Source organism: Molothrus aeneus, chromosome 1 (assembly GCF_037042795.1).
Source record: "Molothrus aeneus isolate 106 chromosome 1, BPBGC_Maene_1.0, whole genome shotgun sequence".
In the NCBI taxonomy this organism is placed as follows: domain Eukaryota; kingdom Metazoa; phylum Chordata; class Aves; order Passeriformes; family Icteridae; genus Molothrus; species Molothrus aeneus.
Window position 1 is genome coordinate 119,718,804 of NC_089646.1, and position 18,840 is coordinate 119,737,643.

General features: G+C 37.2%; 1 protein-coding gene across 1 annotated transcript in view; it reads right to left on the bottom strand.

The window, feature by feature from the left end:
- NCOA2 (nuclear receptor coactivator 2) overlaps nt 1-18,840 on the bottom strand; it is a 188,381-nt gene that overhangs the window by 35,158 nt on the left and 134,383 nt on the right. Inside the window, exons 7-13 of the mRNA XM_066563840.1 lie at nt 16,359-16,462; nt 12,077-12,254; nt 10,478-10,663; nt 9,524-9,625; nt 9,287-9,427; nt 5,820-5,967; nt 2,437-3,706 (exon numbers count right to left, since the gene is read on the bottom strand). Of these exons, the coding sequence (XP_066419937.1) occupies nt 2,437-3,706; nt 5,820-5,967; nt 9,287-9,427; nt 9,524-9,625; nt 10,478-10,663; nt 12,077-12,254; nt 16,359-16,462 (2,129 nt within the window). The remainder of the gene's footprint in view (nt 1-2,436; nt 3,707-5,819; nt 5,968-9,286; nt 9,428-9,523; nt 9,626-10,477; nt 10,664-12,076; nt 12,255-16,358; nt 16,463-18,840) is intronic.

Below are 18,840 nucleotides of genomic sequence, written 5' to 3' on the forward strand. Positions count from 1 at the left end.
TCCCTCCCCAGCCTCAGAAACATAAAACCTAAAAATAAAAAATGAATGGACCATTCACTTTACGAAGTTCATCATTCAGGAGACCTGATTTTCAACTGCTTGAGGTTGGCAGTGCTTGTAGAGACTGAAGTCTCTTTCTTGAAAGCTGGTTTTATAGTTAGTCTCATGTTTACATTTAGGGTGAGACACAAGTTGCCTATGAAAAAGTAAAGCAGCTAGTTTAAACTGTTCACCTGTGCTACCACTTGTCAATGAGAATACCAGTAAAGAACAGCTTACTTCATCTCTTTTAGACACGCATTAGGATAAGATTAAAAAATAGAAAATCCTGGAGTATTATTCTGTGTTTCCATCAGCAATAAAAGGAGTTTGTAGGACTGCCTTGGACTAGACAACAAAGTTCTAGAGGGGACAGAACCTGCTCTCTGAGAATTGGTTTGTAAGCGAAACTGTTTCTTGTGTACTCCACAGAGATTATGAAAGAGAAAATTTAAATTCTTTTAGAAATTTAATTCTAGGGGAAGAAACCATCTGAAGGCCATGATTTTGATCTGTGGATGAAGGGCATACATTTTTTTGTGATTATCAATTTTTACATTCTTGTTGAGTACCTAATTTTGGAGGATTGAAGATCTCTGCTTTCAATCTAGTACTGACTTCAATGTGTAGGATCTGAACTGGGAACTGAAATCTATCAGACATTTAAAAAATATGCCATTCTTGATAGCTTAGCTGTGAATTTCTTGATATCTGTATTTTTCTACCCTAATGAACTATCAGTTCTCAAAGAGAATCTAAACCCTACCACTACAAACACTAAAAAATACAGGGTTCTATTGAAAACTAAACTAACATCCAGGCTTGAGGATAAATCAGCGCAAATTTCAGTGAGGAGAAATTAGTACAATTTGGCTTGGTTTCCCCTAAAGTGTGGGAAGGATTGAAAAACCACAATTGCTCCTACATAGTGGCAATAGTTGTCAAATTTTGTTGAAACAAAAGCAGCAAAGTAACCTTAGGAGTTGCCTGGATAACTGAGATTTTAACAATGCTGCATCTACACTGCAGTGACACATTTGGCCTCTATGTTTTGTGGTTATAACCACTGTTGAAAGAACTGTCTACTAGTAACAGACTGCCAAAAGGGCAAATAAAAAAAATAATAATCCAGTGTTGTGTCTTAGGGCTAAGAAAATGTCATCTATCCCTCCTCAGCCTCACAATACAATATAGAAAATATAAACAAAAATGTCTTTATGCACACATACTAAAAAGATACAATGGGTTAAAAAAATAAACTAGCTCAAACCTAGTCTACACATTAGAAAATATACAAAATTTTTTAAATTAAGGATATGGCTGTGAATGAGCCACATGAACACTTGCATTGTATATGATCTGATCATGATTTACAAACTAAGGCTTCACACACAGGGCTGCCTGGGGATTAATGACCAGCTGGGAGATTTGATAGTGTAGGACAAATCTAAGGATCATTAACTCCAGCTAGTTATAACCTTCCCAGAAAATGCTTTATACTAAAATTGATATTGTAATTACCCATTTTATAAATAATATAAACAGTAATACTGAAGGAGCAGATTGCTTTCACTGTGTCCCTTTTTCTTGCAAAGCTCTGAAAACTGGAGCACTCTGGGTGATGTGGACCTGCTGCTTTTGGAAAGTGAATTCTGCATGAAAGCCAGTGTGACATAACACTTCTTAGCACAGGTCCCAACAATACACCATTTATTATTGTGTTGGGCAGCACAGCAACAAGTGATCTTGCACAGAAAGGAAAGAAATTCTGAATGCAAAATTCAATGCAGATAACCTTGCATGAGGAGACATGATCCCTGCACTGAATGATTAATCTTTCACAGAAACTTGAGGCTGAATATAAAGAATTTTAAGATTACAAGAAAACCCCATCAAATCCTCCAAACTGGCACAGAAGTCTATTTGCTTTGATTTTAATTTGCAGGTCAAGCATAACATGAAGACCAGGAATGCAAAGTTGTTATCAGTCCTTTCAAACAGCTCCTGTTCTTGAGCATGAACCTGTTTTCCATGGGAGGAGTGTAGCTGCTATGCTGGGCTAGGTCAAGGACCCATTTAGCAAGCACAACAGCAGTTCAACCACAGCCTGTGGGAAAAGCTGTCAATTAGGTAGCACTAACCAAGAGTCACGAGTATTTTCTCTTTGCCTGACTACCATCTGGGAAAGGCACCCTGCATTATCCATCTCCTCCCAGGCAGAGCCTGTGCTTTTACACAGTGTGATCATCACCAACTGGGAAACTGAGTGAAGACTGGATTTCAAAAGACAGGTAACAGCCTCCTGAAGTGCCAAGATGCTACTCTTAGTGAAAGTCAGATGGCAGGAATGCAGGCCTGGAACAAGTCATTCACACATAATGCAAAAAATTAGCTTACCTGTTCATTAGGCTCAAAGCTTATCTCTTCTTTTTCTGTCCTCATAGCTATTAACTTTGTGCTACCGGAAGGGTCTGTCTTACTGTCCAACCGCTCCAGTTTTGGGGGTATGTCTGGTAAACCAATATCTTTAGTATCATCTTTATCTAGCAAGTAGCGAAGTAGTGCATTATTATTCTTCTTAGGACTCGCTGGCTCCTGTTTAACAGTCACCTCTGAACCAGGAGCTGTGCTACTGGACTCCTGGTTCAGTTCTTTGCCTGTGGCCTCTGCTGTGAGCTTGGCCAAATCTACAGGAGAACTACTGTCCTGCAATAGTCTGTGCAAAATTTTATGCTTCTCCTTGAGCGAGGTTCCATGTGCTGAACCAGACCCGGGCAACCCTCCCGTGGAGTCCTTGCTAATGTCTCCCATGGTACTGGACAAAGGTGAAGGCTCCATCTGATCTGATTTGGTGGTCAGCAACTGTAAGAGCTTTGTCTGGCTTTTTCCGTCGTGCAGTTTATTCTGTCCATCAGGTCTCTCGCCACTGACAACCGGTGGCATGTTGCTATCGCTGCTGTCTTTCTGTTCTCCTGAATGGCAGCTGCTCTCTGCTTGTCCAGTTGTACCTTCTGATTGCTCCCCATATATTCCAAAGCAGTCTTTAGAGTCCAGGCTTCCCATCTTGCTTAGCTGGGGAGGATTCATATTCACAGGGGAATTTTGTAAATTTCCCATTTTTAGGTCAGGTGAAGCCAACGACGATCCTAGAGAAACGCCGTGGCCCTCGCTGAGGGCCTGAAGTGCGTTCAGGGAACTGTTGGTGTAGTTATGGCTATTTCCTGTGCTGCTGCAGACTCCCACAGGTGAATGTAAGCTTCCTGCAGGGGAGAACTGACTGGGTGGGATGCGAGGACTTCCTGCCACTCCAGGGCTCACGCGATGCCTTGGGGAAAGCATAGAGTTTGGCTGCCCTGGGTTCATGCCGGGGCTGCTTTGAGAGGGGCTATTCATTTTTAGTGCATAGTTACTACCCTGAGGAGTGGATGCTTGTATGCTTGACACATGGTTCATTCCCCCTGAACCACCAAACCTGCCTGCTGGCATGCCCACTTGCTCCTTTGGGCCATTTATGGCAAAATTTATATTGCTACTGATGGTCATATCCTGACCTGGGTTCCCACTGCACATGGCCTGATGGGCAGGGCTGCTGGAACTAATTGGGTTCAATATCTTCCCCATTCCTTGTCCAGTCAAATCCTGATTCATTCCACAGACATTCTGCTCTCTATGTGGCAAGAGGAAGAAAAACAGCCTGTTAGCTAAATGACAGTGGCCAACTTGCAATTACATTACGGAAAAAGAAGCAAAACCCCAAACCTCACTTTAAAATAACACAAAACCCCTACAATCAAAAACAAATCAACAATTTGACAAAAGTGATATGCAACTCTCAACATGGCTGAACATTAACAGTATGGTTTTTCAGTACCTCATTAGAAAACAGTGAAAGAGAGGAAAAACAAAATTAAACCTCATTTAAATGACAGTCATTAGAAATGCTGATAGGTTACAATTTCACACTCCCTTTAATGTACTTCTCTACAATTTGGCAAGAGCTAACTTCTAGAACTGAAAGAAATCTCATCTGAAACATATGACCCAACAAATACATGTTTTACAAGGCAGCTGTGGACAGCTGTTTGCTGGAGTTTTGAATTTCTCTAAGTTAGCCCCACCACAAGGCTGGAGTGGGCTATTTGCCCACCAAGTTCATAGTGAAAAGAAAGTTGAAAAAGTCACATTTTTACACTGCCAGAGTATTTCAATACTGCTCCAAAACAGCCTGTGAGCCAAGGGAACTACTGGATACTTGTTCAGAATGAGAACAGTCTGTTAGCAATCCAGTCCTACACAGGCATTTAGGAAAAGGGGAGAAGAAAAACAACAAACCACACACACAGGAGCTGAAACTTGTATTTTAGAGATGTAAGCCTCAAGACAGAAGAAAGAGAGACACACACACACACAGAGAAAAAGCTCTTGTGAGAGCACCTGAAGGTCACTTTTCTTTTCCTCAGTAGATTTTAATTAGTTTATGGGAGGATGTAATACACTTTTTACTCTGTGCTAAAACTTAAATTAGGAAAATCAGATATATTCCCAAATGCTAAAAGCTACAAAGGAGACAGAGTCAAGTAGGTTAGGAATGAAAAAAATGAGATTCTGACAAAAAAAATCAAATCAACTCTGGACTTCCAAAACCAAATATAAATGGAACATTCCTAATATGCATTCTCCATGAGACAAAAACCATTCCTATTTGCACAGTATAAGTAAGTGAAGATAAACCTTCAGTTTTGCTAAAGCATGAATAGCAAAATAATTGAAAAATACAGAGTAGCGAATCTTCTTATTCTGTATTAGTTACCTCAGGTATAAAGGCAAAGGTGGAAAACATTAACTATAAAAAAGGGGTATTTTTAAAACCTTATTACAAATATAGTAGTACCAGCACTCTGCTTAAAAAAGTGTAAGAAAATTCATGAGTACCATTTAAAAATTATTAGTGCTTGCTTTTTTTGCTTTTTAAAATTTAAGATTTGGCACTTAATAAAATATTAGGTCTATTCAGCAATCCAAAGAAAACAAATTGTAGACAGCTTTTAGTTAGATCAATCTACAATTTCTCTAAAATGGTTTCAGTTATAATTATGTTTAGCACTGTTTTCTTCCTCTCAAGAAAAATGACACAGAGGATTGGGAATAAAGCCTGAAACAAAATCTGATACAAATATACCAGGACGTGCAATGACTTAATAAAAATCTGATGTTAAAGTTCTGATGTCAGTGATTGCTCAGTCCCGACTTTAGCATATTATTGTCTCTACTTTTTGGAAAAAAACCAAACTAACAGTAGTGACACTTCTTAGAATTGGACATATGAGAGCCACTAAGCCAAGCACCAGAAAAGACCAGGCACAAAGGGAATCAAAGAATTAAGTAACACTTTGTCTAAAGTGCAGTTCTAATACTCATAACATGTTTTTTAAAGAAGAACCAGAACCAACAACAGAATGTGAACTACAAGAATTCTAAGTTTTCTAGATTTAATTACTGTTGGAAAGTTTCTCATATCTACTATGCAAAATACAGGAAATTAAAATACTGAAAATAAGAACACGGCATTGAAAAATCCAGCATGCCATTTTTAAATTCTGAAACAATCTTACAGTCTTTTCCTGCTGCAAGAATTGATTTCAAAATCTTACTTTGTTTCCATGATATCAGTTCTGGGTCAACAGAAATCTATCAGCCTTAAACAATCTATTTGCTTTGGCAACCTTGTGCTTTGGATGACTCTCAGCAGAGTGTGGATGGAAGGGAAGGGCCAGGATTACCTGTGAAGCATATGCAAGGAGATGACAAGCTGAGGTTCGCTGGTCGTCTGAGAACGGATGAGCTTGCTCTTCGTTTGGGCAGAGACGATGGTGCCGTCCGACAGGGAAAAGCGATAAACGGGGCTGAAGGCCAGCCCCTGCCTCAGCACTGCAGGCAAGCACAACAACAACGCAGGTAAACTAATGACAGACTGCAGGGCATGCAGCTCAGCTGCTCAACATCTGATGCTCAGCACTGATACCACAGATGTGGCGCTAATTAAGCAAAACTAATAAAAAGATTTTGAAAACAAATACATGCGATGCGTACAGAAAAAAGGATCCCACATGCTGTAGGGTGATCAAATGAAAATCTGCAAGAAGTGACAGCAAGAACAGGAAGATAGTATGAAATAGAAAGGATTCCAGGAGCAGACAGGAAGCTCTTGATGTCCATTTTACTTTTCATCAAATATGTGTCTAATTCCTTTTGTTCCTCAAACACTTTTGCATCGTACCATTACACCATGATGATTTGATATAAATGTCCTTAGTTTTTAGACCATCTATTTCCATTAGCCTGTATATTCTTCTCTTTATTGCCCGCCTAAATTGTCTTACAACAGTTACTCTCACTACTTCTTTAATTTAAAAAATGCGTAAACTCTTACCTAAGAACAATTAGAAATGAGAACTGGAAAGAGAAATTATTACTTTTAAAAGAACAAATACAAAATATATATAGCTAAAAAATTACAAATAAAATTACTTAAATCAAAACTGGGGCTCTGCTACCCTTTCTCAGTGTTGACTGCATTTCAGGTTTGGGGTTTACTTCACTGTACACATTCTGCAGCCCTTTAAGTTTTTAATGTAAATCTGAACTTAAACAAATTCAGTTCTTTAACTTCCATACACCCCTGTGACACTTCTTTAATGAAATATTAAAACATGTTATGGAAAAGCACATCTCCCAAACATTTATTCTACTGTTCACTCTCTGCCATCAATGAAACAAGTGTGGTCACTTAAAATTTCTAGTCCAAAAGCAATCACATTAGGATTGCAGACATGAGAGAAGTAAAATACTTCAAAAATTTTCATATAATCATTTAGGGAAAAAGTAGGAATGAAGCACTACAAATACATTTAATTTCTTACTTTTTCATACATCTATATTTTCTGTCGAGTTCTGTCTCTCTCTTTTTTATTTTAGTTTTTTTAATTAATATTACCATGTGATCTTCATTTCATTGCTAGTCTTTTAATATTTCCTGTTGTAATGAAATGATGTGGTTTTTCAAGTGTGGCCTTTATTTTTCTGGTCTACAGAGCTAGCACATTTTCAGCCTTGCAAGACTAGTTACGATTGCTTTCTTTCCCTGTCCCCCACTGTTATATATTGTTCTGCAAGGTTGCAAAGTATTATCTAGGCAGTGAGAAAACAGGAAGCACAATTTAAACAACCAGAAGGGGTTTTTCAGAGTAAAAATGTAAAGAAAAACAAAAACCTACAACAGTGAAACAATACAAAACAAAATTTCACTGTTAGGTATGTCATTGTTTCAGTTTAACCTTTGGGCACCAGAAGGTCCAAACCTCTTAACTTTAGCATATACCACATCAGGAAATTCCAGTACTCAATGCCAACAGGATACAAGTGAAATCTCTACTTAAATCATTTTCCAAACTAATTCTTTAAACAAACAAAAATGTTTCCATATTCCTCTTGAGGAAATGCTATTTTTCTGACAGTGGCCAATAAAAACTTACCATATATTCTGCATTTTACACTGAGAGATAATTTTAAAGCATGTTTTTTATTGTTTATCAAGCTAATGCTGCATTTTTTCACACTGTAATGCTGGACTACATGTAGGAGAGCATTACTTTCTTTGCTTCCATTCTCAAACCACAATGACTTGAAAACTGCAAGCACAAAGATGGTCCAGCCCAAGATACGACTCGTTTTTCTTCTCCATACTGCAGGTCAGGGGAGCAAAATATTTCAGCCATTATTCCTCTTCAGTGCTGTATCATTTGTAGGAAAGTAATTCCAGAGGTTTTCCCTCCTCTTACCACTCACTCTTTTCATTTTGACAAGAAGAAAAGAGCCCTCTCATTTAGATTAATTCTACAATTTACATGATGATCCTAAGCCACAACTGCAAAATGATACAGTATAAACTCCAAAACACTTATATTTTCACCACTTCATAGAAAGCTTAAGAAGGGACTCATTCAACCTTAGGACTCAGGGTAGTAGCTGCTAACTTGGTCAGGAATAACTTCAAGAAGACTGAAATAAAGTGTTGGGATGCCATAACACATACCCCTAAATCATCTCTGGCACAAATGGGTCCTTACCTTCAACTGCTATCTAAACCCCTGGTGTAATTTTAATTGCATATTGCCTTCTTCAGTTCTGTCTGAAATCACAGCACAAGGCTGTGAACTTTTAGCTCTTCTACTGTATATACCCCCAAAACTGTTATCTAAAATAACACAGCATTTCTGTGACCCCACATTTCTAAAAGACCACCTGAAGATTTCAGGAAAGCAGAACATATTAAAGAACATTTAACTAATGCCTCATGACTAAAGCTCTTTTCTTTGGTGTGTATTTGGTGGAATAATTTGATATTCCAGTTACAATTTAGTATCCAAGATGACATGTCTGTTGCTTAATGACCATGGTAACTATTTGTTACAAGCCAGCTGTAAACCCTGTTCTTTAAACATGAACCCAAAGAATGATGCTTCTGTACTGGAAACGTTCCAGCTATTCCCAATTGGTTTTGAAATTACTTTCCCATGGACTAGATAAGGTTATTTGCTTTTATTAATTTGGGTCTGTGTTACTAGAATTAGAAGTATAAGGGTTGTATGAAAAATCCCCACCCAGTCACTACCACAGAAACCTCATGGGGACCATTCCAAGTGCAGTACTTTCCTATTTCTTACCTGCCATAATCTTGACTAAGTAGATGTGCTTGTGGTATATCCTATAATACTTATCAGCTAGATGAAGTGCAACAATGTAGGTTTCCAAACAGTATGAGAGGTGCAGCTTTGGGAATTTACACTCAATGTTTCTCACAGAAAATGTGACACTAAAAGTCCCTTTTTGTAAAGAAGGGGAATACAGGCAATGAACTGCAATGTGTGAGTTGAGGTTTTGAAGAATAATGCTCAGTGAACATTTGGACAATATGCAAGGGTCCTTCCTTCCAAAATAATTTTGACATTTTGAAGATTTAAAACACACTCCAGAATGGCACAGTTGTAACAAGAAGGCTAAAACAACCAGTGAGAAAGCTGAAGACCGCCCTAGAGAGAGAGCCATTGGTGTGCTAAGTAAAACAGCTTGAGAAAAGGACTGTCAGTAGCTGGTGATTGTTCTGAAAGCATAACAAAGAGAGGACAACCAAGAGACACAAATGGCAAAGAGGTTAAATATAAAAAGTACTTAAAGTATGAAACCTAACCTTCCTGGTGATGCCTCTTGGCAAAAGATATTTCCCCCTCGTGCTGTGAATGGAACCTCTGAATGCATCTTCTCACCAAATCCTCCCAGCCAGGTTTCATAGCTGCTCGCATGGTACTTGTGTCCAATGAAGTTATTTTGCCTGATATAAGATACATTAGAAAGTATTTGTTATAACAATTTCTCCAGTGAGGAAAAGGAAATACAATTAAAACCTTCTACTCTTATTTCACAATACCTTGAAGATCCTGGCGTGTAGTAAAGCTCTCTGATGAAGGAAGAAGTGGTCTTTCCTTCATTGGAGCTCTTCTTGCAACACAAATCAAGCAAGACTGCAAATCTTAGAGAAAAATGTTACTTCATTTTATTTTCATGAAAAGGGAAGACTTATGCTTCCACAAAGACTTCAGAAATACTTTAAAAAAGTTCCTTAAATCTATTCGGACCAAAATACAGATTTTGTACCAATAAATGCACAGACAAAACTCAGTAGATTTGTTTCTTCATTACTTCCTAAAACATTAACTAAAACAGGAAAGGTGGGTTTGCTTTCTTTCAGAAGAAAAATTAACAAGGACTCCACCACAATCCATAAGTATTAGCACATGTTTATGAATCTACCTGTAGTAGCTCAACCAGTCAGGAAGTAAGTAATAAAAGAGAATATACTGCATGCACAAAGGGCACGTTTCTTCAACACTCCCCACTTCTTATTTTCTAAGCCAAATTCCTTAAACTTGCCTCAAATGCTTGCTGTTCCTGAGAACTCACCTTCACAATAACCATTTTTACTTATCTGAATACTTACAAAACAATCTGAGGAAATTTACCTGCTGAAGTAGTAAATGGGAAAGGAAATGGTGAACCACGATTGTCTTCCAATTCTAAGAATTCAAAAAATTTCCCTTTGAAACCTTCTTCCTAGTCAGCTACATTTTTTTTTACAATTTCAGCAATATAAAACTAGAGTATCTCCCTTTGAGGTAAACAGAATTTCTCTCAGTTCTCTCAGCTAGTTTAACGAATAGGTGCATGCAAGTGTATATCCTCACAGCCAAGACACAAAAGCACATTTCTACAGTTAAATAAAAAAAACCCCAAACCTAAGAATTTTTCCAATTTTCAGGACTTAGAGGTCAACTTTATCAACTGCTCCGAAAGTGCATTAACACAAACTGGAAATGGTAATTACCTTCACCATCCTCCTTGAAGGAATTTGGTTGAGAAACAGCAAAGCACTGCATAGTTTCATATTTCTGATGTGCTTCCTGGTTATCGTGGCCTTCTTCAGAATCAGCCAGAGGTTTGACCAGCATGCGACAATTGAAGGTATGGCTGTTCCGCCTAGGAGTGTCACCAGACCAGGATCCCCCATTCACTGAGCAAAAGCAAAATCAGACAGCGAGACAAAGCTGGTACCAGGCATTTCTGCTGCTTATCCACAGGAAATTAATCAAGATGTTTTACAAACTGGTTGGGAAACAAGCTCATTTAACAACAACGATTTAATTTTAATATTAAAGCCCAAACCAGCACATAACTAGGTCATTTATAAAATTAACAGATTTTAAGAGCACTGCTAATTTGTTCAGCTATTATGTTTTCACAAGTGACTCAAAATGACATAGTAGAAAAGCAGAATAAAAGTCTAAATATTGGTGCATGTAAAAGTTATGCAGCACAGCAAAAGCCTACTGGGTAGATCAAGTTGATTTATGAGACTGAAAAAAATAAGACAGTATGTAGGATCTTTCCAGCAAACTTAAAAGGTACTACTAAAAGACATGGCTGCATTGTATAAAAATCTCTGTCCAGGTTAGAAGGGAAAGAAATGAAGCTAATATGCCCTTATAAAACCAGGAAGCAATACAATAGGGAATATATTGAAACACACAGTCACAGCTACAATGGGAAAGACTGAAGGGTTGAAATGACCTGGGTGGAGCTATGGATAAAACTAAAGCCTGACACAGTGCTTAAGACAAGTAAAAAAAGAAACAAAATCCTGAGATGCACAAATATAGGTACTGGACATCAGTCAGAGCGAATCACTGTTACACCACATTAGGAAATGGCAGGGTCATATTTAAAATACTCTTTGCTTGCCCTCTTCAGTTATAAAATGCAATAAATGCAGTAATATATTGACTTTAGCCATTTACATTTTTGCTTCTTCAGAGTATATAAGTACAGTAATAAAATGCTAAAGTGAATTGAGCAATACTTTTTAAACTGCTCTGAGTAAATGAGGAACCCAGTATTGACTTTCTCTTTCTTTTCATCTCCTCCAACACTCAATGACATTAAAACTAATATTAATGAATCCAAAAATGGCTGCAACTAACAAAAACAGTTTTTGAAAGTTAAGAGTTAAGTATTGCTGAGAACAAAACCATTGAAATAAAAATTCTAACATTAAGGAGGTTTCTGATTTTTCTTTTATATTTCTCCTTTCCTGGGCCATTTTTGGAATAAGCAGCCTAGACAGAGAACTAACAGAGAGCTCACATAGCTAATGCTGTCTTTTAGTGATTCACTCTGGAGATCCATTAAAAAATATCAGCTAACATGAATTACTAAAAGCAATTTTAACAAAGAAGAATTTGAAAAGAGTGGAGAATGCTTTTGAGAATAATATTAATCATTCATAGTCTATATATACATTAAAAATAAATAATGTATATGATGAAACTGTAAGTAGTGTCAGGACATTAACTTCAGTTATTTAAATGCTGACTTACAAAACCAAAGTTAAATAAGTAATGGTACAATATCAGGAAAAGTTATATACCTAAAGATTTTGGCAGCAGGATTTTGACAAATTCATTGTGGTCCCCTACATGAAGGATGCTGTATATGCTTGTGTTCATCAGCTCTTCTTGGTTGTACCTCAGGTACTGTGTCACATTCTCAGAAACAAACACAACGTTACCCTCTGGGTTCACTACAAAGAAGAACCCATCTAGGGCCTAAAGGGGGAAAAACAGAAAACCAGAGAGAGAGAAAAACATAATAGCAAACAATCAGATTAACAAAATACACAGAAAATAAATACTCCATTCAGAAGACATAACTGAATTTTTCCTCACCCATCCCAGTTCTTACATTATTGTCTCTAAGAGCAAAGGACACATTTCAGATTGAGCATCTAATCTTACTTATATGACAGCAGTGTAAAAGCACAGAAAGGTACACACCTTGCAAAATAATGAAATCCACAATCTCCAAGCATGATTGCAGATGGTAGAAATATATCATCCCTCTAATTTTATGTCATATGAACAGATAAAGGGTGAATACAGTTAAACTTAAAAGCACCAAAGCTTTTTTGTCTAAGCATTCAATTAACAATCTACACAGACTTCTGCAGCTTTGCCTGATTTATTCACCTCTCTAAGGATTGGCAGGAAATCACTAGAAGAGTTGTTAGTTATTGTATCTCCAGGGACAGAAATAAATTAGAAAAACAGGCCACCCACAATTCATTGTGGGTCAAAACCAAGTGGATCCATACTAAATCTGAACACAGCTCACTGCAAAACAGTCTGGACAAGAAGGAGCTGCCACAGCAAGCACCAGGCATTTTTGATTTGACCCAACTTGTATACTGTACAACTCATGTGTTGGTCTTAGCAGGCAGTTCTGTCCACTGGTTACAGAGAGATGTTTAAAACATTGCACATTACTGAGCAGTTAGCAAATCCAGACAATAAAACAGAATGCTTAGGATGGATTTTGTTTCCACCTCCAGCCACCTAGCAGAAGGCTAAAGAAAAGACAGAACCAGGCTCTAGGCTAGAGGTTCACAAGGGAAGGATGAGATGCAACAGACACAGGTTGCAAGTCAGGAAATGTCATGGAGATACAAGAAAAAAAAAATTCCACCACGAAGGTGGTCAGATATGGGAAGAGACTTCAAAACACCTTCCAGAGATATTCAAACCTTGGCTGGACTCGGCTCTGGGCCACCTGCTCTACTCAGACCAGACTGCAGTGGAGGTAGGAATACACAAGCTCCAGAGGTTCTTCCCAAACTTAGTTAAGATAAGTTAGATAATGATTCTGCTCCAGGGGAGGGTCAGTGAAAGCACAATGCAAGGGGAGCAGCTGAGCCAATGGCTGACAAATGCTTTCTTTGTTCTATTTTAAAATTAAAACATAATAAAACCCACAAATAAATGTGTAAGTGTGTACTTTCCCTGACTGCCTCTAAATTAAAGCTAAACCAAGTCATTTTGTCCTCTTGTTGGCACAAATTCTAATCTCTGGCATTGTTTTTTATCACTGCCTTCTTTTTGTTTCTGATAATTTTTGGTTCCTCCTGTTGATTAATTTTCTGTGTGAGCTCCATTCTTTATATGTAGTTTCTTAACATTCATTACATTTTCCTGCTGAGTAGTATTTATTTTAACTAATAAAGATTTACAAATAAGTTAATAAATTGAGGCTCTAGTATAATTTTCAGCATAATAATTTCTAGTATAATAATCAGCATCTCTGCTATGGATTAGTGTTTTAGGCTGCATTTCACCACCATTTAAAGCCAGTGTAAGCATGGCCTGTTTGATTTAGTAGTTCCTACACCACAACAGCAACCTGTACTGTGTGAGGCTATGAAGAGCTGACCAGAGAGCTGAGTTGGCTGAAAACTAATTAAAGAAAAAAAAGATGCTAGCCACATCAGTCCCCAGCTGGCCAACCATAGAAGCCATGGTATTTAGAGCTGGCAGAAGGGTGTGGGTTTGGCTGAACCATCCTGCTTGGCAGCTGTCCACACATTAATTCACAGGGGCTGCAAAACCAAAGCTATCACAGATGTTTATTGGAGTCCTAAGGAGAAAATTTTCAAAGGTGGAGATGGCAAGCAAGAGATTATGAGAGTTACTGGCATCTCACAATAATCTTCAGTTTTCCCTATTGTTTCCTAGAGTGGCAACTTGTTTGGCAGAGAAGTGCTCTCTGTGCTGTTCCCTCACAGCTGTTTCTTGAGTTGATCACTGATGTGGCCATCTGGGCTTAGAGCAACAAAGGCCCCTATATTTCAGTCTCTCATTTCTTTCCATTCTCTTAAGAAAATAATCTTGCAGGTAAGCAGCAGCAGGTTTTTGAGGAAGTTAGTGCACCTAGACACTTGAATATTTTACAAGCCTCCACTTTTGCAGTAATTTCTTATTTCTGTTCCCAGATGTGAGCTGCCACAATCAAAAACTTTTCTTCAGAACTATTGGGAAAATGTGTGAACAAATAATGGACAGTATGATGGAAGAGAAATCAAGAAAACAGATATTTTAGATTATATATTGGAACAGAAAATACATTTGTGTTCTTTGAGATGTTGTAATCTCTCTCTTGACTATTTTTCCACAGTTTCTTCCTATCTACTTTATGCTTTAAGCAAGAAATATGTTAAAATATTCCTCAGAGGCAGCTGCCTGATGAATTTTACTCACTTTCTTCAGCTGGAAACACTCATTATTTTGAGTATTCTTCAGTTTTATTCTCTAATAAAAACATACAATAACATTTCTAAACCAAATCAACTAATAAACTGTTCATTAGCATTGCAATTTTTATTATTATTTGGCAATGAGAAAAGGCAGGGGGTTTTTAAGAGGTAGTATAAAAGGGTTCTGTAAAGATTAAATAACTGAATTGCATTTCCTTAAGGTGATAAAGACACAAAGAAAGTATCTGTAGTCTTTCCACAGCAAATACAGAACAACTTTCAGTCCTTTTTAAGTTTCCTGGTGCAAAAGGATTGTGGTTCATTTATTTCCACAATGTTTCATTGTTCATATGCAAAGGAAAACTAAATTAAATGGAACAACAGAATAAATGGTTGATTTTATATGTCATGTTTGCTGCAGTAGCCAATCACACAAGATAAGCCATGAAAAATATAATCTTATTCTTATTTTCCTTGTCCTTACAAAACAGTCCTTACAATTAAATTAATAGAAAATTAAAGATAAATTTTAACATAGCAGTGTAAGAGATGAATGCATAACCCTGTTCAATAGCAAAAACAACAACATTGAATTCAGTGAGTATGTATAATAAATATTAAATAAAATAAATTAATTTGTTATCCCCACTTTTCAAAGAACAACGCCTCCAACCTGTCTAATCTTATGTTTTGCAGTGTGAATTTGGAGCCCTTATTTCATGAACAGTATAGAAAACTATGTCTTCTTTCGACCAATTATGAAAAATAAAGCAGATACTTAAAACTGTTATACAGGCATTCAGAAATGACAGAATAATTATGTTTCTGCCAAAGCTGGTTCCCTTAGCTTTATTCAGAGTTTGTGTTTTATGTTACCTAAAGTTACATTTATTCTTCCTTACAGATGAAGTCCACAGTCAGAATGGGATGGGAATAAACAGTTTGCAAGTGAGTTTAAGCAGATAAAGCAGTAGTGCACATGACATAAGGATCCTTGATAACATACCTACCCAACATTACTGCTAACACACATTTGGAAGCTAGGCTTGAATCATACAGCCTTTTGGGGTATCAAAATAACTGCTAAAATGAGACAGAAATCTTAACTGAACAAACTGAAATACACATCCTGAAAATCTCTCCTAGATCACTTTCAGATTCTAGAGGGAAGAGTCCTGCTTCAAGTGCTGAAATGATAAAATATTAAAGCAGTATAGCAATGACATGCAATTTTAGAGGAATATTACTTATATCACTTGTATACTACAGTACACATAAGTCAATGTTTAAGCGCAACAGGTCTTCCACAGCTGTTGTGCTTCAGAAAAAATAAAACATGCACAAGCAGACACCCAACACTTGCTGTCAGCTGAAGCCCCTCAAGCTGTCTATGTTACAAAGAAACAACTCTCTGGGCCTCTCCCTACTTCAAGCTGAAGAGAGTTTCATCACTGAATGCAAGAGAAATAAATATGCTGCCTAGTCCTTAATGACATAATCCCAAGGTAGCCAGGATGGTTTGTCTCTCTTGACCATTCCTTTACAGCAACCTCTGACTACACTTTTCATTTCATTCATCCCAGGAGGAGCAGAACTGCCCTAAATACAGGGATTTTGTGCTCTTTACCTCAAGCATCATCGGTCCAAGTGCATCCTTGTCGATGACACTCTGACCTGTAGACGATACATCTGCTTTTTGCACTTCATCTTCATTAGCTGCTGCTGCTTTTTCTGCAAGAGAGAATACCATGTGTTAAGTGACAGAAGACTGATCTCACTGATACACCAAGAGCCCACAGAGCATTGAGAAGAGCTGTGAAATGCTTACAGTGCAACAGTTCTGAAAATGAGATTAGACAGTCTCCCATAATGATTCAACAGAAGCCCAGCTAGCCTATTTGCTTCTCAGTTTTCAGGTCTTGTGATACAAATGAAATAATTTCTCATGTTTCTCTGCTAGACATTTCACCAAACTACAGAGTCTAACACTGGGCAAAGACAAGGGCTCTTTATGAAGGTGCAGTGGGCAAAAACTAGGCTCAAGGTGTAGTCAAAGACTGATCTAAAAGAGCAGGCAAAGCTTACAGCTGCAGAGCTTTTCCATGACCGCTATATTTAGAAGGAAAAACATAAGTCCACAATCTACGGTTTCAGTACCGAGAAACAGCGGCCTCAGTTCTGCTCCCATGTCTCCACCCACGTTCTTACTATCACATCATTTTCATACCACCTTATTTACCAATATATTATTAGAACTACATACAATTTCAAGTGCTGCGTTTGAAAACTGCAGGCAAGAAAATAATGATTTCAGTTCCTGGAACATAATGCCATATGTTAAAATGTGTTGTATACAGCATCACAGGTATACCCAACTCCAAATGTAAGGGATATTCACAGAAATTTCAAACCTAGTGGGCTTATAATTCCTATCAAGTAATTAATTTTTCTATTTCAATAATGCTATTTTTGTTTAAGGATGAATTAATAAAACTAATAAAACCACTATGTAAAATATATATTCTAATGCACATTGTACCTTGTAAATTAATGAAACCAGTTACTTTTTGTTGTTAGTTCTATACTCAAAACAAAATTTGAGTTCTATACTCAAAATAATTTTACTATTTTCAAGCAGCAGTTATGTAAAAGCTAGGGCCATCCTGCAATCTAGAATATTCAAAATAATATAAATTTCTTATTTTTTTAATATAACGCAATAAATTATTTTACTAAACATGAAAGCACACTGAAATTTTAACAAGAATTTATGTCTTCAACAATAAACTAGAAGAACATTCATTGTAGGAATTACTGAAAGTACCATGTGCAGATGGAACAAAGGGCCTTTGGAAAATCACCGAGAGTGAAAATTAAAAAAATCGGTCATGCAAATTAAAATGTATCCAAGTATACAGTATTTTCCACTATCTGTAGATCTGCAATAATGCAGGTAAAGTTCTTCTGAATTTCCCTGGCATAGGTTTTAAGGTCAGTGTGAATATGTGCTGCTCATACACAGAGTAAAGGAGCTGCTTTTGTGAAGCCCTGGGTGCTCTCCTGTCAGCAATCACCCGCTGGCAATAAGGCTTTGGTCACTTGGGCTGTTTCATCCTAGATTTCTATGGTTTCTTGCTTTCATGAAAAGACTCACAAAAATTTTAGCTGTCTTCTTAGGTGTTATACACTATATAACACCATTGTGAATAATGATTTAGCAAATTGCTCTGAAGATGGAGTTGCAGCTAACCATCTAATTTTAAATCACTCTGATTAGCATAATCTCATAGAAATAAATTCACTAGAAAGAACTATTAACATTTCCTCTGCCACTTGAACTCACAAGGACATAAAATTAGTATCTCTGGTTTAGACTAGGGATGGGATTTTATTTTTTTCCTTACCTCTCTTGTTTTGGCAAAAAGCAGAAATTAGGTGTAACAGAAAAACAATTGAACAATCCTTCCCATGCTACAACACAGCAGAGTTGGCACCATATGATGATATGAAACTGAAAACATGTTCTAAAAATTCTAAAAGAACTCTAAAAATAGAGTTGAGCTTTTAATAAAGCCAGTGATGATATCTGTTTCCCATCTGTTCCTGCTAGCATAAAGTGATCTCTTATTTTCACACTGCAAAATATTAGAATGGACAGGGATACCAGCTTCTTGCTCTCATTTGACCACTGTTTCAGCCATTGATACCACCTTGATTATGGGAGAACATGGAATTATTCTCTCTGAGCCAGAAATGGAGGGGCTGCAGATATGATCCAACAATGGTGTGAAAGCACATTCATTAGAGTTTCCTTATGTCACCAGTTTACAGACTACTTTTACTGACTATTTTTACATAATACGAAATATTTGCTGCTGATTTTTTCACTCTTACAACCATGGGGTTTATACATTGGTAAAAACAATGGTTTGCTTTCATGCATACTGATGAGGTTTTATACAAAGGAAAAAGAGGACATTTTAAATTATTATAATAGTAATCAATACAGAAGCTGCAATACCAGGTCAGACCAAGGATCTCTCAAACCTCACATCCAGTTCATGAGAACCACTGCTTTCCTCTCCACTTCCCTCTTTTCTCCATTTTGA